At 36.7% G+C, this 23,042-nt stretch overlaps 1 protein-coding gene across 3 annotated transcripts in view; it reads left to right on the top strand.

Annotated features, from left to right (window-relative positions):
• Window positions 1-23,042, top strand: part of HMCN1 (hemicentin 1) — a 541,857-nt gene that overhangs the window by 193,561 nt on the left and 325,254 nt on the right. For all 3 annotated transcript variants that reach the window (XM_010853073.1, XM_010853072.1, XM_010853074.1), the window contains exons 5-8: window positions 6,024-6,195; window positions 9,888-9,994; window positions 20,239-20,359; window positions 21,428-21,691. In XM_010853073.1, the coding sequence (XP_010851375.1) occupies window positions 6,024-6,195; window positions 9,888-9,994; window positions 20,239-20,359; window positions 21,428-21,691 (664 nt within the window). The remainder of the gene's footprint in view (window positions 1-6,023; window positions 6,196-9,887; window positions 9,995-20,238; window positions 20,360-21,427; window positions 21,692-23,042) is intronic.

Genomic DNA, 23,042 nt, shown 5'->3' with positions numbered 1-23,042 from the left:
AGTATTAACTCAAAAAACATATTTACTTCATGTTCATTGCAGCACTGTTTACAATCGCCAAGATATGGAGTCGGCCTAAGTGCCCATCTATAAATGAATGAAGAAAATGTGGTATATTTACATATACATATTGGGATATTATTCTGCCATAAAAAGAAGGCAATCTTGTCATGTTTGACAACACAGATGGACCTTGAGGGCATTATGTTAAGTGAAATAAGTCAGACAGAAAAAGACAAATACAGTATGATTTCGCTTATGTGTAGAATCTAAAACAAAAACAAAATAAAACTAAACCAGTAATATATAAAGAACAGAAGCTGGGGATTTGGTGGGTTGGGTGAAATGGGTTACAGGGGTTCAAAAGGTACAGACTTCTAGTTATAAAATCAATAAGTCCTGGAGATGTAATGTAGAGCCTATTAGCTATAGTTAATGTATTGTATATTTGGAAGTTCCTAAGGGAGCAAGTCCTAAAAGTTTCATCACAAGAGAAAAAAATGGCAACTATGTGTGGTGATATATGTTAGTTAGACCTATTGTGAGACTCATTTTGCAGTATATACACATATCGAATCATTATACTATATACCTGAAATGAATTTAATGTTATATGTCAATCATATGCTGATTAAGAAAAAAAAATTCTTCCAAATTTTTTCTCAAATTCTGTCCTTGAAGATGTACACAAAGTTGATTTCACTTCTTTTCTACTTAATGCTATGTATCATGTTTCATAATACATAATAATGCATTTCATTTCCTTCCTGAGTAAAATAGAAATAGGAACTATTTTTAAGTATCAATTATTATGTAGGATGCAAAATATTTATACTAGGAGAGTATCTTCAAGGACTCAGGGGCTTTATAAAAAATAACTGCTGCTCCAGAATCAGTATGGTTAGGTGTTTGAAAGGTACAAGAACTCACATATCAGTTTCCCTCATTTATAAAATAAAGGAGCTGGGTTAGGTGTTCTCAAAGGCCTTTTGAGATTTAAACTGCTAAAAATCATTAGAGACTATTTTTATGTTAAAACTTAATGCACAGTTAACGGTGCCTTAGTGGTTTGAAACACTAAACCAATGGTTTAGTAAAAATGTACTCATTCAAGGGATCTCACATTATTCTAGTTCACTTCTTTTTGTTGTTACAATTTAAGGTCCTTTCCAATCTCATAAGAACATTTCTCGTGGTTAGACAAAGTTTTTTTTTTTTTTTTTCCTTATATGTGGCAACATTAGAGGTCAAAAACCTCACTTTCGGTGATTGTTTGGCTTGTAGGAATCTGCTTTTATTCACATGTTGGTGATATCTGTATTTTCTAATCAAGTGGGTTGCATCTGTCTTCAATTTGATTTTTTCCTATAATTGTATAAAACAGTGATTTGAGACTTGTGACTGAAGTCTGCACTGTATCTTTCCCAACCAGTAATATCATGATACATGGTAATCTCTTTGTGAAAGCTTCATAAATGTTGATGAATTGGAAACAGTATTAAGAATAAACCAAAAGCCCACTTATATTTCCTACCATTTAAACGCAGTTCCTGTATGAGAATGCAACTAAATCAGAAAGTTTTCCATTTTCACAGGAATGCCTAGAACTTAGTCCTTTTTAATCCATAACTAACAGACAATAGTATAATTTTCCAGTGATATATCATAACCTTTTTACATTTGTTTCAAAGGACAGATGTATTTGAGGAGTCATGCAGAATACACTACACATTTAAAGAAAGGTGTATTAAGAATTGATTTCACTTTTACTTCTGCTCAACACTATTGCATTTCATTGTTGAACTTGATATACTATAATATCCTTATTTTCTAATTTTTTTCTTTCTTACATTGAGAATTATTTATGACCACATTTTGTGTCTTGTCCTTAAAACAAATGTTCTTTCCATTTATCTGATTTCTCTTGTCTTTGCCTTCTTTAGTCTCTAAATCAGACATGATTCTCAAAGTTATTTATCACCAGTAAAATTTATCAAGTGCCTTCTCAGAGAGTAAGTTAGTTCTCTGCATTCCTTTGAGTTAGGTAGCCATGTTCTATGTTGAAGACATAAAAATGTCAACACTCTGATTTTTAAAATATGTGTTCTATTTATGGTCAAATGTTAGCAATAATCAGTCTCCGGTTTCTATAACCATATGGACCGATTTGATTGGCAGAATGATTCATATCTTCCTGTTCATGCATGATAGATCACTCAGAACTCATTTTTCAAAATATGGCATTTGCTTCTTTAGGTAATGATATCGATACATACCTATCTCATATGTAAAATCCCAGGTGCTTTATACAGTTAACATCTGAGGAAATATATCATTTGATTTATGTGGTAATTTTTGTGCTCAGTTAGTTGATGATACCACTACAAGCTTTTCTTTGTAAAATACTTTTGTCAAAGTATTACTTCTCTGCTTAAAGCAGGAATTCCTTCAGAAACTTTTCATTTATGTCTTTAGGATAGAATCCGATTATCATAGCTTGACTTTGTGACCATACATACACTGCCCCTGACATAAGCTTCCAACCTCATATTCTGTTTCTCCCTTATCTGAAAACTTAACTGTAGCCAGGTAGATGCACTCATGTTCCCGACATACGAGTACTTCTGTCTCTGTATGTTTTTAAGAACTTCTCTTCTACCTGGAGTGACTTTGTGTCTGTTTTTCATTTACAGAAATCTTGTCTTTCAGGGATACATTTTTTCTCACTTTGCCCATGAAGTCATTATTGAAATTTTCAGTTAGGGGAAGGGAAGGGAATTCAGTTGGAGATGGAGGAAAACATTTGAATATCCACTATGTGGCAAGTACTATGATGGGCAGTTTACATACATTATTTCAACAAAGGCTTCCTGTTTTATGAATTCCTTTCTTTTATTTAAGAAGCTCAATTCAGTTGCTCAGTCATGTCCAACTCTTTGAGACCCCATGGACTGCAGCATGCCAGGCCTCCCTGTCCATCACCAACTCCCGGAGTTTGCTCAAACTCATGTCCATCAAGTTGATGATGACATCCAACCATCTCATCCTCTGGCGTCCCCTTCTCCCCCTGCCTTCAACCTTTCCCAGCATCAGGGTCTTTTCTAGTGAGTCCGTTCTTCACATCAGGTGGCCAAAGTATTGGAGCTTCAGCATCAGTCCGTCTAATGAATATTCAGGACTGATTTTCTTTAGGATTGACTGGTTTGATCTTGCAATCCAAGGGACTCTCAAGAGTCTTCTCTTACACCACAGTTCAAAAGCATCAATTCTTTGGTGCTCAGCTTTTTTTATGGTCTGGCTCTCACATCCATACATCACTACTGGAAAAACCATAGCTTTGACTATGTGGACCTTTGTTGGTCAAGTACTGTCTCTGCTTTTTAAAATACTGTCTAAGTTGGTCATAGCTTTTTTTCCAGAGAGCGTCTTTTAATTTTGTGGCTGCAGTCACCATCTGCATTGATTTTGGTGCCCAAGAAAATAAAGTCTCTCACTGTTTCCACTGTTTCCCCATCTATTTGCCATGAAGTGATGGGACCAGATGCCATGATCTTCATTTTTTGAATATTGAGTTTTAAGCAAACTTTTTCACTCTCCTCTTTCACTTTCATCAAGAAGTTCTTAGTTCCTCTTCTTTTTCTGCCACGAGAATGGCATCATCTGCAGATCTGTGGTTATTGATATTTCTCCTGGAACTCTCAATTCCCCCTTGTGCTTCCTCTAGTCCAGCTTTTCCTTCCTTTGTGGTTCAGATGGTAAAGCGTCTGCCTGCAATGCAGGAGACCTGGGTTCGATTCCTGGGTTGGGATGATCCCCTGGAGAAGGAAATGGCAACTCACTCCAGTGTTCTTGTCTGGAAAATTCCATGGGTGGAGGAGCCTGGTGGGCTACAGTCCTTGGGGTCGCAAAGAGTTGAATATGACTGAGCAACTTCACTTTCATCAATTTCATTCATGTTCATCAATTTCATTCACTTCCATCAATTTCATTCACTTTCATCAATACTCAGTGCCCAGAAGAGTTCTTTGAACAGTGAACATTTATTTAATGAATAAACATAATTGCCTCACATTGTTAATTTTATGATAATGTCTTAGCCACTTTCCTCATCCTTGAGATCCAATAAAAAGGGGGGGATCCATTTTACAGAGATTGAAATTATGACACAATACTTGTTTGATTCATTGGTTTGTGACTACCGTTATTGAAATTTAAAAAATACTGTTGTTTGAGTAGCTTGGCTATAGCTTAATACCCAGTGCTATTCAGTGTTTAATGAGTAATTATGAGGGAAATTGTTCATGATGGAATACCGTCTTGAAGGATAAATGAACCAGAGGAAGATCTTAGGTGGATTAAAGCTTAGTATGATCTAGGAGTAATGGTGGTAAGTTCAGCTAAGCAGTACCTGTCCATACATGCCCTGTAAAATGAGGAATTGTATTTGCTGTTGTGGAGCATTTCTGTGGACTAGAAGGTTTCCTTCAAGAGCACACCACTTAAATTGGTTCTAACCTGAAGTATTTTTCCACTTCAAAAAACATAATGGTTATTTTTCCCATTATATTTTTGTATTTTTTATTTTATCATAAAAATGAATGTTTTGCTGGCATTGCAATTATTTTTTAATAATTAATATACTACAGTATATATTATTATAATGTATAGTATATAATTATAGTGTACTCTATTACAATAATTCAGTACTCAATATATTGAAATTGGATTTGATAATTTGCTAATTGTCTTTTATTAATTGAACTTTGAGAAAAACTGAGAAAGAAAGAATAGAGGGAAAAAGAATCTCAGTATTGCCATTACCTTGTTTTCTGTAGATTCTTTTCATTTGTGTTGAGAAATGGAACTGTCTGTGGTACCTATGCATGTCATATCTTGCACAACTAGTTTTTGGACACTGTAATCTCATTTTGAATATATTACTCCAAGATATAAAAATTGAAATTTGAGCATGGGTTAAACTAATATTTTTTTCTGAAACTGCTGTAATAAGTGGATGTAGAGAGAGTTACACTTTAATAAAAAATACAGCAGTATGTAAATGTCAGTCCCAAGCTCTCAGTCTGTTCCCTGCCCTTTTCCCCCTGCCCCCAGGTAACCATACATTCATTCTCTAAGTATGTAAATATGTTTCTGTTTTATAAATAAGTCCATTTGTATCATTTTTTAGAGATTCCACATAGAAGCCATATCGTATGATGTTTGTCTTTCTCTGACTTACTTTACTTAGTATGATAATCTCCATGTCCGTCCATGTTGCTGCAAATGGTATTATTTCATTCTTTTTTATGGCTGTATTTTTACCACATCTTCTGTTGATGGATATTTTCATTGCTTCCTTGTCTTGACTATTGTAAATAATGGTGCGTTTAACATTGGAGTATGTCTATCCTTTCAAACCATGTTTTTCTCTGGCTATATACCCAGGAGTGGGATTGTTTTTAAGGAACTTCCATACTGTTCTCCATAGTGGCTGTACCAATTTACATTCCCACCATCAGTGTAGGAGGGTTCCCTTTTTTCCACATCCACTCCAGCATTAATTGTTCATAGATTTTTTTTGGTGATGGCCATTTTGACTGGTGTGAGGTGATATCTCATTGTAGTTTTGGTTTGTGTTTCTCAAATAATTAGCACTGTTGAGCATGTGCCTCTTTTCATGTGCCTCTCGGCCATCTGTATGTCTTCTTTGCAAAAATGTTTATTCAGGTATCCTGTGCATTTTCCAATTGGGTTATTAGGGTTTTTTTTGTTGTTTGTTTGTTTGTTTTTTTATTGAGCTGCATGAGCTGTTTGAAACTTTTGGAGACTAATCCTCGGGGAGTGCTTTTTACCTGTTCTGTGCGTTGAGAAAGTTTGTCTTGATTGTGATGGAAATAAGCCTCACACAGTACAGAAAGCAACCTCGTCATTTCATTAAGCAAATAGGCTACTGCTTCAGCAATTCGAGGTGGTGTAAAGCTGTAAATATTTTGATATCACTCACATTTCTCTTTTTCTTGTAGGTTTTAAAATGGGTGGAAGAAGCAGTACAGGCTTCCAAAGTTCACCTCTTATCAACAGACCATTTGGAACAGGCTGAAAATACTTGGAAAATTCCCTTTGATCCCAGTCTAAAAGAGGTTACTGTGTCTCTGAGTGGCCCTTCTCCAATGATTGAAATTCACAATCCTTTAGGTGAGCTATATGGAATATTCATATTAAAAATATTTAAAAATATAGAATATGAAAAAATAGAAAAACCATGGAAGATAAAAGATTTTTAACAGACTTACTTGTTCAAATTAATGCTAACTTTATGAATAAATTCAACCAACTCAAAAATGACTGGAGAAGATGTTTAAAAATTAAAACTGAGTATTTTTAGTCGTAAGTATCATTGAGTTAACATGAGATTCAAAACCTGAAATTCCTAATAATTTAAACAGATGGCATTTACTATCTTAATTGTAACTGAAGGATCCAAAAAGATATTTTAGATGAACCTGAAATATTTTCTTCATCTTTATATGAGGAAATACTTCACAGTAACTTATTCTGTAAAATTCAGTGTTTTGTCATTTTTAAGTGAATCATATGAAAAAAGTCCTTTATTACTAAAAAAGCTGTCTAATTTTTTACCATATCATTTTCTTGATAGATTTTAATTTTAGGTTGTTCTTGTTCAGTCGCTAAGTTGTGTCCGACTCTTTGCAACCCCATGGACTGTAGTATACCACCAGGCTTTCCTGTTCTTCACTATCTACCAGGGTTTGTTCAAACTCATGTTCATTGCCTCAGTGACACTATCCCAGTGATACTATCCAACCATCTCATTCTCTGTTGCCTCCTCCTGCTCCTGCTCTCAATCTTTCCCAGAATCAGGGTCTTTCCCAATGAGTTGGCTCTTCATATCAGGTGGCCGAAGGATAGGAGCTTCAGCGTCAGTCCTTCCCATGAATATTCAGGGTTGATTTCCTTTAGGATTGACTTTTTTGCCCACCTTGCATTCCAGTGGATTATCAAGAATCTTCTCCAGCACCACTATTTGAAAGCATGAGTTCTTTGGTGCTCAGCCTTTTTTATGGTCCAACTCTCACATCTGTGCGTGTTTACTGGAAAAACCGTAGCTTTGACTATACGTACCTTTGTCGTCAATGTGAGGTCTCTGCTTTTCAATGTGCTATGTAGGTTTGTCATAGCTTTCCTTCCAAGGAACAAGCGTCTTTTATTTTAATGGCTGTAGTCACTGTCCACAGTGATTTTGGAGCCCAAGAATATAAAATCTGTCACTACTTCCACTTTTCCCCCCTCTATTTGCCATGAAGTGGTGGGACCGGTTGCCATGATTTTAGTTTTTTGAATGTGAGTTTAAGCCAGCTTTTTTCATTCTTTCCTTCTACCCTCATCAAGAGACTCTCTAGCTCCTCTTTAGGAGACAGTCTCTCAGGAGACAAGTAAACTCTGGTAGTCCCATCTCTTTAAGAATTTTCCACAGTTTGTTGTAATCCACACAGTCAAAGACTTTAGTGTAGTCAATGAAGCAGAAGTAGATGTTTTTCTGGAATTCCCTTGCTTTCTCTGTGATCCAATGAATGTTGGCAATTTGATCTGTTTCCACTGTCTGTTCTAAATCCAGCTTGTATGTATGAAAGTTCTTGGTTTATGTACTATGGAAGCCTAGCTTGAAAGATTTTGAGCATTATCTTGCTAGCATGTGAAATGAGCACAATTTTGCAGTAGTTAAACAGTCCATGGGGTCGCGAAGAGTCAGGCACGACTGAGCGACTTCACTTTCCCTTTTCACTTTCATGCATTGGAGAAGGAAATGGCAACCCACTCCAGTGTTCTTGCCTGGAGAATCCCAGGGACGGGGGAGCCTGGTGGGCTGCCATCTATGGGATCACACAGAGTTGGACACGACTGAAGCGACTTAGCAGCAGCAGCAAACATTCTTTGGCATTGCCCTTCTTTGGGATTGCAATGAAAAGTGACCTTTTCCAGTCCTGTGGCCACTGCTGAGTTTTCCAAATTTGCTGGCATATTGAGTGCAACACTTTTACAGCATCATCTTTTAGGATTTGAAATAGCTCAGCTGGAATTCCATCATCTTCACTAGCTTTGTTTGTGGTAATGTTTCCTGAGGCCCATTTGACTTCACACTCCAGGATGTCTGGCTCTAAGTGAGTGATCACACCATCACGTTTATCCAGGTCATTAAAACCTTTTTTGTATAATTTTTCTGTGTATTCTTGCCACCTCTTCTTAATCTCTGCTGCTTCGGTTAGGTCCTTACTGTTTCTGTCTTTTATCATGCCCGTCCTTGCACGAAATGTTCCCTTGTTATCTTCAGAAGCATATTGCACACCTTCTAACCTGGGAGGCTTGTCTTCCCGTGTCTTTTTGTCTTTTCATACTCTGTTGGGTTCTCGAGGCAAAAATACTGAAGTGGTTTATGATTCCCTCCTCCAGTGGACCATATTTTGTGGTAACTTTCCACTATGACCTTTCTTGGATCACAGCCTTGTCACGCATGGCAAAGGGGCTTGTATAATTTTACAGGAGATGGTTGTTAAAAAAACATATTTATATTCTCATTAGAATGATGTTTTAATTTGTTCCTTTGATAATTGTATGATTCTCAGTTTGGGCTTAATTCCATCTCTGGTTGAATTTATAAGATTTAAGGTTGAATTGAATAGTAATCTTAAAAAATAAAAAGAAACCTAATTTTTCTTAATATTCGTGTTTAGGAAATTTTTTAACCAATGATGTTTGCACAATATTTTTATTCCTATTGTAGCTGAAGTATATGTTACATTTTTTAAAACCTGTATGAACATTTATAAATTGGGAAGGAATAACTACCTTTTTTACTTTATTTGAATCTTAGAAAATGACATACCTTAGAGAAAATAGGGTATGAAATTTACCTCAAAGGCTTCAATCACACTTCACAATTAAATTGAAATTTATGAGCAAGCAAAACCAATTTTTTTGAGACTGTTTGGTCTTGCAAATAGATTTATCTGTAGAAATGGATTTGTCTTTTTAAGTAGCATTCTTATAGTACCATATATCCTATCTACCCAGGAAAGATTTGTGTTGTTCATTATCTGTATCGAAAGTACCTGTAACCATTGCCTTAAGTTCTACTACTTAAAAAATTCATTGATATTGATATTTTAAAAGTCATTTGCAGCGATTATAAAACTTCTGATGCAAACATGGGATTCTTTTAATTGATTTGTTTACATAGCTGCAGAAATAGTCCACACGAGAGCCAAGCCTGAAATGAATATGTAAACTATGGCTTAATTCCAAATTTGCTTTCCTTCCTAAGTTCCAACTGTCAGATACTGTATGTTGATCTCAGTTGGAGATGGTACGGTGTTACTGCATTATACTGTCTCCTCTAATTATTCCTTTGACAAGTAAAAGCCTTCTTGTGCACTTCATGGAAACCTGAGGTTTTACACTTTATGCAAAGTTATGCCCAGGGCTCTTAATGTTAGCAATATCTTGAGTCATATCCAAAAAGACATTTATTCTAGTTTACTGTTTTTCCATCTATTAAGTCTAAATGTCTCTAGTGACTGTACATAACTTCTTTGTAGCCATGATAATCGTTACCTAGATTAACTTTGGAAATACGATTATCGTCTTCCATCTTACTCTGTTTTTAAGATCACATCAACATAGCAAATAGGAATCTGTTACTTCAATTACAGTGTTCAGAAATGCTAAAGTTGCGTATATTTTAGATATAAAATGATGTTTTGAGCTAGACGTGTAAATGTCCATCAGGTAATTTATACTGGAAATGTACACAGCTGATATACATAGCTGAAATAAAGATTATGTTTATAACCTCTATGTCTGTCTTTCAGGAAAGCTGATAAAAAAGGGATTTGGCCTGAATGAGCTATTAAATATTCATAACTCTGCCAAGGTGGTGAATGTTAAAGAGCCAGAGGCTGGAATATGGACAGTGAAGGTACTGTTATGTTACAGAGTCTATTTGTTGTTTTATTTTGATGTTGGCATGTTTTATAAAATATATATAATAGTTTATTTATATCTTCTCTAACGATCATGGAGAATGCTTTTGCTAAAAATCAATAGACATGTTGCATTCTTCGGAGTTGTCTTGATCATATGAATTGATAGTGTTTGGTTGTGATGACCTTGAAAGGGAGTACCACCATAAATAGACTTAAAATGCTCCAGGTAGTTTTCCTATCATCGAATCTGTAAATTATATTATTATATTATATATTATTATATATATATATTATATTATTATATATATTATATTAGCCACTGTCTGCCTCCAAAACAATCAGAGATGGAGCCAGTAGAGAATGGTGTTTAGGGACATAGGCCCTAGTGTGGAACTGCCCTGGGTTTGAAAACACCACCACTTAAAAGCTGCTAACCCCTTAGAACTATAGCTTCTCTTGATTTTCTTTCCACCTCTTTAATATAGGATGGCAATAACAGTCCTTTCTTTCATAGAAGTGTTCTGAGAATTAAATGAAGATGATAAAATGAAGTATTTAACAAGTTCCTGTTACAAAATAAGCACTCAAACATTGCTGGTTATTGGTGTGTAGTAGACCTACATTCATTGTGTGCTTGAACGCAAAATTGTATTTGTATCTTAGAGTCACATTAAATAGTATATGTTCATACTAAGAAAGCATTGTATTTTGGCAATATGGAGGAAAGAACGTGTTTGCCTTCGAAATTCAGGATACCATAAATCTGAGATCTAGTCCTGCTGCAAATTATATGTGGGACCCTCCCTAGTAGATGCTATGCATGGCTTGCCCATATTTCTCAGAAATTTCAGTGTGCTCTGGCCTACTTCCAACCGCAGGATCTGTATTTCTGTGTCTGAGAAGCTTTTTTTTTTTTTCAAGATAGAACAGGAGAAGGCTGTTCAGCTAGAGAATTAAACCCTTCTAGAGCAGCTTTCAGCCCCTGCAGGAATAAGCTCCAGTTGTCCACAGGGAGAGCAGGCTTAAAGACACACCTTATATGTGCTGCGTGTATTACTCTTCCTCTTCCATTAGAATCCCTTATAACTCCCAAATAAACAGTTTACTCTGAAATACTGGCACAACTCAAATGAAGATTCCCCTTGCATCATTTACTCTTTCACCATCTCAGCTTCCTGACATGATAAAAAGAAAAGAAAATGAGATCAACTAGCTCCTTTGAAATTATATAGCTGCTGTGAAAGTACATGGAGGTGTTATACCATAGAAATTTTGCATGCCGGTTTTTTAAAAGAAATACTTAACTTTTATTCTTTAATTTTATAAAGTTAATTTTTATTGTAACTCCATTTAAGTCCTAGAATATCAGTGTTTCTTTTCCTCACAACTCTCAGTCTTATAAGGAAAGTAGTAATATGGATATTTTAACATGAATAATATGGAATAAGGGTTTAAGTAAAAAGGCTATGTGAAATAAAATTAGTAACTTTTATTGAATGGATCACAAATAGTCCCATCTGCCTGTGTTATCCCCCAGTTCCTTGCACAGAGTAGTTGCTCAGTCCTTCCTAAGTGCATCAGATAGTCAATAATGAAGTATTTCACTGTAATATGGCCAAATTTGATATTACAGTTATTTTAACCAACTTGCCCCAAATATAACTAGATTGAGTCTGACTTTCTGTGATCACAGTGGAAAGGAGTATATGAAGTTCCGAGTCTCTGTATTGTCCAAACATTTTCATTTAAGCATGCTCTAAGTCAGCAGTCTTGAGCTAGCTGTTCACTAAGGTAGCTCACTTAGCAAGTTCACTAAGATGATCTGTTCTCGCTCTCTAACCAGTGATGTTAAGTTGTCTGTTACTGACTTTGAGATGCATACAAGTGATACCATTCTTCTGTATAATTAGCAACTGATTGTGAAGAATTTGAACCCATTTGATAGGTGATTTGGATTGCTACCAGTGGTATTTCCTCTAATAAAACTCTTGCCTAGAAGGGGGATATTTTACATGTCTGATGTTTTTCCTTGTGCCTAACACGCCTATTGATCCAGTCATCCATTCAGTAAATCTTTACTGAGTGTCTGATTCTGGCCATGTTCCATGATACTTAATGGGCACTAAGTACATCTTAATTGATCATTAGAACAGAGAGTCACTGAGGATTAATCTGTGAGTGAGGAAGGAGATAAGATGATAGGAACACTGTTTAGACAAGTCTCTAAACCTGGCCTCCTGTAATTAAGAAAACAATAGAAAGACACAATATCTATTATCACAGTATTTTAAATTCATATCTAATCATCATCAAAGAAGCTTCTGGTCCTGTTGTTACACAATATCTGGTGTACAATTAGTGATATCTAAACAAAGGATGAGAATTACAATGCAAGTAAAGATAATGAACTTATTTCGCTCCTGAATGAAATACCAAAATAATGTATCAGGTTGGCATAAAGGCAATTGAGCTGAATCTACTGACATAAATATTGCTGCTGACTTTGGATCTCCCTTTTGGATGGCTAATGAAGGATAGCATTTTACATGTGTGTTTTCTTAAGAGGAGAAACGTCTGAGATTAGACAGCACATCCCCAGTGCCATCTCTCATGCGCTCTGCTATCTGGAAAGTGTCTGCTCTATCAGTGGAATTACTAACAGCTTTTTTGAATGTTTTGCATAACAGTTTTAATCTTATGTGTAGAACACAGCCCATGTCTTATTTGACCTTAGCATGGTATTCAAGGAGCACCAAATTGAGCCTCAACCAGTCTTTTTGGTTATCTTCCACCACGTGCCTTTCTACTCTAATCAAATATACTTTTGCAATGTCTCTCATCTTCTCTTACCACATTCTCTTGGTCTGTGCTTTCTCTCAAGCTGTTGCTTCTTTCTAGAATATTCTTTTCTTATTTTATGTCTGATTCATAACTCCCAATAATGCTCAGCTCAAATGGTAACACTTGTATCAAGACTTTTCTCATTCAGAATATACTCTTTTCCCTCTGGCTTTCTATTGCAATTTTTTGGCACCTCCCTTTGCATAATTTTTCCCCATTATGTCATATTTATTTCTGTACAGGTTTTGGCTTCCAGTTTTGCTGTAGACCAGACTTTGTCACAAGTATATGCCTTAGTGCCTGGGAAAGAACTATATAAATATTCCTGAATAAGAATGAATTCACTTATTCTGATGATATCCAGGGAAGCAGGCTTTGGTTTAGTTTGGATCACAGTTGATGTACTGGCACAAAACACTTTATTATGCCCATGATTTGACTATGACAATGGCGATTGCTTTTCTTCTGTGGTTTCCCAATGAAACCCTGGTGATTACTTTTCTGTGGTTTATTCGAACACTTTAATTGAACAGAGACAATGAGTCAACTCATCAGTATACTTCATATAAGTAACCTGGATGTTTTAGGTTGCCTCTGACGCAGGTGAAAACTTGCCAGAAAGAAGTAACTGAAATGGACCCCAAGTTATTATTACAAACAAAAGAGACAGTTGTTTGAGGCCTTTAAATTTGTATCTGTAGGGAAGCTAGAAATCCTGGGTCTCATTTCTGAGAAGTGTAAATTTTCCATTAAGACAGCTTAATTATACCTAGGCTATTTGAACATAACCACAAAAACTCTCAGGCCAGATTGTGTGCTGCGCTCTTTAAGGGAAACTTTGTTGCAAAGACATTAAATAATTGTCAGTACCCATTATGTTTAGAGACTCTTGCTATTAGTCTAGGATTATCAGTGTGATCATGGGATGTAGCACATCCCCTGAGGTGTTTCCATTAAGTAAATTTGGATAAACTGTCCTTAGATCATCTCCCAAGTAGAGAAGGGAGTGTACCCAACCACATGATTATATTGAGATTCTGAGACTAGCAGAAATATTTCTGGTTGTAGATAGTTACTTTGGTTGCCAGAACCTACTAATGCATTTTCTACAGGATAAGGATAGTTTTAGAAATGCATAAATGGCATAAACTTGTTATGGAATTACAATAAACCTCAAGTCTAACAAAGGACCACACAAGTAGCATATTACACTGGCCTCCAGTTATTCCCACCTGGTACCTCTTTTAAATAAGCAGTCAGACTACACCAGGTGTATTATTTAAAGGGATTAGCTATGGCATTAATTCAGTGTTTAGGGTCAGTGGAATCCTCTATAGTAGATTTTTTTTTCCTGGAATATTCCCCAGTTATATTTGTCTGCCAATATCACATTGTCAATCAAATGGAATATTTCCTTTAAAAAAATATATGTACACTTTGATTTATATTTAAATGGGTATGTGTGGGTGTGTATATGTGAATATATACAGAATTTACATTTCTTTCCTTGTATTACATTTTTTAAAACAAACAATGACTAGTAAAATGATAGTATTTAAATCTAGCTGGCTTCATTGTATCTTTTTGACTGGCACAAATCCTACCCCATGTTAGCTTCCCAGTAAATATTTGATTAAAAGTATAGTATTCTTTACTTTGTAAAGGATGGTATGTTATATAAGAGCAAATGCTTTGAAAATAGATGGACATATATTTTAATTTAAGATATAGTACTTAAAATATTTTTGACCTTGAAAAAATTACCTAAACCTACCCAAGTCTGAGAAAAATAGGGGAAAATAATACCTACTTAATATTGTCATGATTAAATTAGATGTTGGTACATATTTAAACAGTTTCTGACACATGAGTGGTAAAACTAAATTAGTTCTTCTCCAGACTGTGTATAAATAGTAAACTGTATCTCTGCTGCTGCTGCTAAGTCACTTCAGTCGTGTCTGACTCTGTGCGACCCCATGGACAGCAGCCTACCAGACTCCTCCGTCCATGGGATTTTCCAGGCAGAAGTACTGGAGTGGGGTGCCATTTCTTATCAATTCTAGATAGACATCAAGGCTTTACTTTATTTACTTTGACTTATTTATTATTTTATAAAACATTGAAACTCCTTAGGAGAGAGAAATTAAAGCCAACTCTAGCAATCATATTTTAATTCATGTATAACATGGCAGACTTCACATTTAGTACCAGGATGTGCTCTCCCTGGCTTAATACAAGTTCATTCCTCACTAGTGTCACATGTTCTGTGAGGGTTGATGGGCTGCTGTGCTTCATATGCTCAGGAAGCCAAGCTGATGGAGGCACTGACATATTTAGAACATTGTTGCTGTTCAGTCGCCAAGTCGTGTCTGAGTCTTTGCGACCCCATGGACTGCAGCACGCCAGGCCTCTGTGTCCCTCGCCATCTGCCGAAGTTTGCCCAAGTTCATGTCCATTGAATTGGTGACACCATCCAATCATCTCATCCTCTGTCACTCTCTTCTCCTTTTGCCTTTAATCTTTCCCAACATGTGGCCTCTTTTTAGTGGAGGAAAAGACTGGAGAATGTGCATAGAAAAAGGAAGGGATTGTGTCACTTCTAGGATGTGATAGGTATTTTTGTGAGTGACAGATACACTTCATTTCCTTGGTAAGCCATTTGCCAGAACTGTTATCATGGCCTAATGGTTTTCTGGAGCTGGTTCATAAATGGTTCATGGAGAGTCAGTTATGTGCTTTCTCTTCCCAACTCAGTGACATCCTGTTGGGAGCTTGAAATCAGCCACTTGGTAGTATTTACATCACAGAATTTGGCAAATGTCCCAAATTAGGGCTTTTTTTTTTTTTTTCAGAGAGAAGTTTCCCAACACTCTACTAACCTGACTCTTCCTAAGTTGAGAGTGCATTTAGAAATTTAGAATGGCAAATGAATAGATGGGGATATTGCTTTCTATCCTATAGGGTCCAAATCAACCCAGAGATTATGTCATCCTAGAATATTATGCATTGACTTAGAGTATTGAACTTGGAGTAACTGCCATTTAACTTGCTGTATAAACCTAGGCAAGTAATTAGTTCTTTGAGCCCCAATTTCTTTTTGGTGCTTAATGAGATATCGTGTGAACATACTTAGCCTAATGTATCTAGAAAAATTCAATGAATTCTTGATGACTCTGACATCAGTTGGTCCTAGGGAAATCTAAGGGAAACTGCCAACGTTAAGTGTTTGTTGGCCTTATTATTAATGGTATTAATAAATTAATTTCATGTATTAAGTACCTATTGAATAGTATTTTATAGGTGATATATTTGATATAATTCTTGCCTTCAAGGGCTTTCTATGTAGAGGAGACTTTCAATGTTTAATAGATATCTAGCCTTAAAAATAGATTCATCTGCAATATAGTTGATCAGGAAGATACCGGAAGAGCAACTCATTTTCCCTGGAGCTCTCCATGGTGCTTGCTCCATGGTCCTTCAGCCTGCTCTGCTCCTTCATTTCTTAAAGACTCACTCTCAGTTCAGAAGCCTACACTCTGGTCCACTCTGCTGCTGCTTCTCTCTCACTCTTTTATGTGGCTGCCTATTTATAACTAGAGTATGCCAGGAGGTATCTAGTCTAACCTCATCTTTGCCTCAACTCAGCTTACACTACAGCAGCCTCTGTATTCCTGACTCAGACCCTTCTGCAACTTGACCAACTTGACATTGTAACTCAGGGCAGTAATGTAACACATTATAAACCTTTATAAATAACATGAAGAAGTATATTGTTTAAAATGTGAATTTCAGGCTAATACAAACCCAGTCCAGTGTCTGTCTAGAACATTTCCTGTTACGCTTGGAACCACTGTGAGCCTCCTTAATTTCCCTGTTCTGAGCTACAGGAACCATGAGGTGAGGATGCCTCTGTGCTTAAGTGATACTTCTAGATACTCTGTGATGGAGAGATGCTTTTTGGAGCCAAATTCTCACTTTATTACAGCACATAGTTTAAAGCTACATGATATAAAGATCAAATAGAAAAACATCAAAGCAGTGGTTTTTGTCATACTAATTTAATTATGTATGTAGAGAAATGGTCCTAAGGTAGCTAAAATAATTCAGAAGGGAAGAGAGGAGTAAGAAATATGCAGCTGGACTTCACCTCTATTTAACTTAGTCATAGATTAGCTAAATTAGCTAAATTTTCTTTGCCCCTCCAAGACTTTCTTATCTTTTAATTCTCCTCCAACCCCACTCTGTCCATAACACATTAGAACCCAAAGCCTTTCCCCAATGCTTCTGGGGTTTCCTGAAGATTTACTTTGTTTTGGTCTCCTTGCCTCTGATTATCTGTGTGTTGATTCTAATCTTTTATGCCTCCATGTTGGGTAAACCTCAGTCCTTCAAAAATTTCAGGGAATCCAGTAACAAGACCATTTTGTAAATATAGTAAATTTGATTATAGATTTGGGGTTTATCTTGAAGTAACTTGTTTCCTTTTGCCTCTCTCCTTGCCCTCCATTCTTCTTTTCTCTATTTTGTTTCTGCTTCTCTCCTGTGAATAGTCTCAGGAATTCCGTATAGATATTCACTTAGCTGTGTCTGACTCTTTGCAACCCCATGGACACTAGGTTCTTCTATCCATGGAATTTCCCAGGCCTGAATACTGGAGTGGGTTGCTACTCCCTTCTCCAGGGGCTCTTCCCAACCCAGGGGATCAAACCCAGGTCTCCTGCATTGCAGGTGGATTCTTTACTGGCTGAGCCACCAGGGAAGCGAAATTCCATATTACTCTCCTGTTATGTAGAGCAGTTGGGTATATTTCAGCCTTTACCCCCAAACCAGCATAATTCAGTTCATTGAAATGATCATGAGAAGCGCATGTTGTACCTGTGGAGGTCAGTTTCTGGATCCTCACTGAATTCACATCCCAGCTCTGCTGCTGCTGCTGCTGCTAAGTCGCATTAGTCGTGTCCGACTCTGTGCGACCCCATAGACGGCAGCCGACCAGGATCCCCCGTCCCTGGGATTCTCCAGGCAAGAACACTGGAGTGGGTTGCCATTTCCTTCTCCAGTGCATGAAAGTGAAAAGTGAAAGTGAAGTCGCTCAGTCATGTCCGACTCTTAGCGACCCCATGGACTGCAGCCTACCAGGCTCCTCTGTCCATGGGATTTTCCAGGCTAGAGTACTGGAGTGGGTTGCCATTGCCTTCTCTGATTATTTACCAGCAGGATACCATATTTTCAAACACTTGGGTAATTTCTAATTTTTCTCAGATATTAAGCATCACTTAAAAAAAAAACTTTTTATTTCGTATTGAAGTATAGCTGACCAACAGTGCTGTGATAGTTTCAGGTGGATAGCAAAGGGACTCCGCCATGCACAATACATGTATCCATTCTCCCCAAACTTCCCTCCCATCCAGGCTGCCACATCACATTGAGCAGAGTTCGCTGTAAGCACCACTTTGGAAACGGACTTATTATCAGTTGGTTTGTGCACATAACACTTGGTAGATGGTTAGTACTCGATAGCAGTCATTAGGCAAAGTGTGTATCACATTTGCCCTTGATAACCTCTCGATAGCTGTTTTATCAAAGGGGACTTTCTGAGCAACAAGGCAACCAGCAGCATAGATGATGTCAGTGAAAAACATCTAAAACAACTCATAATATGACTATTTTGTTTCTCCTTAACAAGAAACTAGCAGACAATAGTATTTTCAGTAAAGCTCTCATTATTAAGGCAGTTGAACGTAGACTTCTCAAGGCTTTATACAGCCACGTAGGAGGTCCTCGATTTTAAATTGGATTATGATATATAGTTTCCTTTTATATCTGTTAATTCATAACACATTTTCCTTTAGAAATAATGGAATAAGTGTACTGAGACTTCTGCACTTAAACATACAGTATTTTTTAAGCCCTGTTAAAATGAGCCCTGGTAATTAGGAACATCATTTATGCTAAGAATACAACACAGTTTTTGAGAAGATGTAATTTTTTTTCCTTTCCTTCACCTTCATTTTCCTTTGCTTTGAGTTTCTGCAGGGTTTGCTCAGTTAAGAATGTGATTGGTAGTAACAGGGACATACATATCTCCTCATCTTTTCTGTACTCATTGCCACATGCGTCACAGGGATGTAGGGAAAACTGTGGTTTGCAGAGCCTTGTAGCCATATATAGCCACATATTACCATATATTACATGCATAGTCCTAGACGCCACTGACCAGTACATTTTGGCTGGAGCTTGGAGTCTGTATTTTTACAAACAATCCAGGTGATTTTGTGTAGGTATAGACATAGTCGGTCCTCTAATCATAATTAGAGAGATACTGAGATAGAGGCTCACTCTGACTGACCTTGCCCTTGGGAGAAAATCTAGCACAGTGGAAAAGAGCCCAGAGGCTGACCTTTGGGTTAAAACCTGACTTCTGCAATGTTAGGAAAGTTGGGAACCCTTGTGAACTTGGGCAAGGAATCTAATGCTTTGGTGCCTCAGTCTGTTTATCTGTGCCATGGGGCTAATGATGGTATCTACCTTACACAGTTGTAATGAAAAACAAATAAGCCAATGTATACACAAAGTCTGGATGCAAAGAAAGTGCCCAATAAATGTTAATGTTTTATCCTGTGGCCCTAATCCAAATTATTTATTATTTATGCACATAGAGGTGACCTCAGCTCTCAGCTATTCAATATCTTGTTCATCTCCTTCAGGAGGTTTTAACTGAACTACAACCTAGTCCGTGCTCCTTTAGTATACGGATTTCTTTTCTCTCTACCTTTTCTGTAATTCTATCACTGCATTTACTGTATTGCACTGGAGATTTCTCTTCCTCCATCTGACTTCCTCACTGTCCATAAGCTCTTAGAGGGTGACGACCTTATTTTTTCACTCATACTTGTATCTCGCTAACTGAGTGCCTTGACTGGACACTGCTGAGCTGAAGATGCTGGTCAGCTAAAAGCTAGTTGATAATTGACTCTTGTGCTTGTCCTGGCTGTATCTTCCCCGAGCAAAGAGAAAGGAAATATTTTCCATAATAGAACCTGGATGATGTTTAGGGGAGAAGGTTTAGTCATTCATTTATTTCATGAATATTCATTTCTTGAACATCCACCATGTGAATCAAGTCCATTCACTATGACTGTGCCCCTCTATCTTTTACCACTGAGCGTGCAATATAATACTCAATTGTATAGGCTTTAGGCTCCTGGATATGTATTACAAAACTTGCATTGAAGTTATGGAATCACAGTTAAGTTCAAAACACCCAGATAAAGGCCACAGTGAGTGGACACCAAGTCTAACGGAACGCTCTGCAGTTTCTTTTACTGGTTAGTGTTTAGTGTGGCCAGCACCCTGGATTAACTGCTGATGGAATTTGTCATTAAACATTTTTCAGACATCTAGCACTGGAAGGCACTCTGTTCGCATCACTGGCCTCAGTACTATTGATTTTCGAGCTGGTTTTTCCCGAAAGCCCACCCTGGACTTCAAAAAAACAGTCAGCAGACCGGTGCAAGGTTTGTATGTGTGTATTGGCTCAATTGGCGTAGTAGATATTGAACTGCAAAGTACTTCTCAGACTGTGGTTTTGTAATTTTGTAGTTCTTCAATAAAATTGGGAAACATGGCATCTTTATTTGAAATATGATTACTCCTGTCATAGTCATTGCTTCTTGAAGTATGGCCCAAAGACCAGTGATATTGAACTCACTTGGGGAGCTTATCAAATATTAAGGTTCCTGGGGCCTACCTTAGATCTCTTGAATGAAAATTATAGACAGTAGGTCCCAGTTTTGTTTAGTCACTAAGGTACATCCAACTGTTTTGCAACTCCATGAATGGTAGCCTGTCAGTCTCCTCTATCCATAAGATTTCCCAGGCAAGAATACCGGAGTGGGTTGCCATTTCCTTCTCCAGGTCCCAGGAATGTACACTTTAACAAGCACCTCATTGATTCCTATACTTACTAAACTTTGAAAACTGCTGACCTAGGTCTTGGGGCTTTTTCTTACTAGCATCTTACTTGCCTGTTGTCAAGGTGAAAATAGAGAGTGTGTGTGTGTATAGTTAAAACATTGAAGATATCACATAGCATTATATGTTCCAAGGTGAAATTATTATTGATTTGAAAGGTGCTTTTTCATTTTATTTTTATTCATGCAAGAAGATTTATAGTTCTGTAGCTAAAAAGAAGGCTTAGTCTTACTGTGACTTTAAATTTCTTTTTTTCTGATTGTTCTTTTATTTTTATTGCTTCAGTTACTAGGAGGATACAAAATAACAAATCTTTTAAAATATTCATATAATACAAATATATTATACAATATTCATAATTCTAATTTTCTACATATAAACGTGATTAGAAAACTTAAAAGTCATTATCTATGGTTTCCTGTATTTCTCTGGTCATAAATAAACTTTTTTTATTTGTGTAGAAAAGATTCCACATCTGGGCCACAGTTTTTGGCACAGCCTGTAGTACTCATATATATGATCCTGGTTACCTGCTGTTATAATACAAAACTTACTTGATAGATAACCTTGGGTACATATTACTTATAAATGATAAATTCTTTCTCTTGTAGGAATACCTACCTATGTGCTGCTGAATACTTCTGGAATTTCCATCCCAGCTAAAGTAGATCGTCTTGAACTTCTGAGTATCTCAGGCAGTTCTCTTAAGACTATTCCTGTTAAATATTATCCTGATAGAAAACCCTATGGCATATGGAATATTTCTGATTTTATACCACCAAATGAAGCTTTCTTTCTCAAAGTAACAGGCTATGATAAGGATGATTTTCTCTTCCAGAGAGTGTCAAGTGTTTCTTTCTCTAGTATTGTGCCAGGTAAGATGTCATTTAGTACACTAGAGTATTGATAGTTTAAGGGGTTTATGTGGTCCTATAGGTAAAAAATGGAGTCTAAAGTAAAAAATAATATCCTCACATTATTACTGAGTCACTGTGTGGAAAAGCATTTACACATAGGTAACAACTTTTCTTAACCATAAAAAAAAAATTCAAAATTTCATGTTAAATCTCACCGATTTGTAGATCTGAGAATCTTAGTAGATTCAAAATCTATAGATCTTAGAATCTTACTTCAGTCAGTGTAAGAACTTGAACTGGGAAATTCTGATGGTCTTCAGTTCAATTCAGTCGATCAATCATGTCCGACTTTTTGAGACCCATGAACCGCAGCACGCCAGGCTTCCCTGTGCATCACCAACTCCTGGAGTTTACTCAGACTCATGTCCATTGAGTTGGTGATGCCATCCAACCACCTCATCCTCTGTCATCCCCTTCTCTCCCGCCTTCTATCTTTCCCAGCATCAGGGTCTTTTCAAATGAGTCAGTTCTTCGCATCAGGTGGCCAAAGTATTGGAGCTTCAGCTTCAGCATCAGTCCTTCCAATGAATATTCAGGACTGATTTCCTTTAGGATTGACCGGTTTGATCTCCTTGCAGTCCAAGGGACTCTCAAGAGTCTTCTCCAACACCACAGTTCAAAAGTATCAATTCTTTGGCGCTCAGCTTTCTTTATAGTCCAACTCCCATATCTATACATGACTACTGGAAAAACCATAGCTTTGACTAGATGGACCTTTGTTGGTAATGGACTCCAGCACGCCAGGCTTCCCCGTCCATCACCAACTCCCAGAGCTTGCTCAAACTCATGTCCATCAAGTCAGTGATGCCATCCAACCATCTATATTCAACAGATATAGAAAGATTGATTCTAATATTGTTCTACTGGATGGAGCAGTAACAATTTATCATTTATATAGAAGGTTATCATTTGGGAAAGTCAGAAACAACTCTATTGTTTAATGCTGAAAATAAGATCATAGTAGAACCAACCTCAGTATTTCCTCAGAGAAAATATACAGCGTTAGTTGCTTTAGCCCCTGAATTGAATGCTTAAAAAAACTATTGGATTCTTAAGAAATCAATTTTTTCATTCTTTTTCTGGAAATAGTTACTCTATGAATTCAATTCTAAGCTATGTGGGTTCTTACATACCTTTACATTTTCAGAATTAAACTCTCTTCTACCATTGATGATGCTTTATAACTTATTTGGTAATTTTGTTTCTATCTTGCTGGTAAAAAAAAAATATTATGCCTTAAAATCAGTGGAGTCATAGATTCAATGAGTACTTTCTGGAGATAATCCAGAAATTAATAAACTTGGAACAA

This window comes from Bison bison, unplaced genomic scaffold (genome assembly GCF_000754665.1).
Source record: "Bison bison bison isolate TAMUID 2011002044 unplaced genomic scaffold, Bison_UMD1.0 scf7180017864322, whole genome shotgun sequence".
Classification (NCBI taxonomy): Eukaryota; Metazoa; Chordata; class Mammalia; order Artiodactyla; family Bovidae; genus Bison; species Bison bison.
The sequence above is the reverse complement of the archived record's forward strand: the minus strand, read 5'-3'. Positions and strand labels throughout refer to the sequence as shown.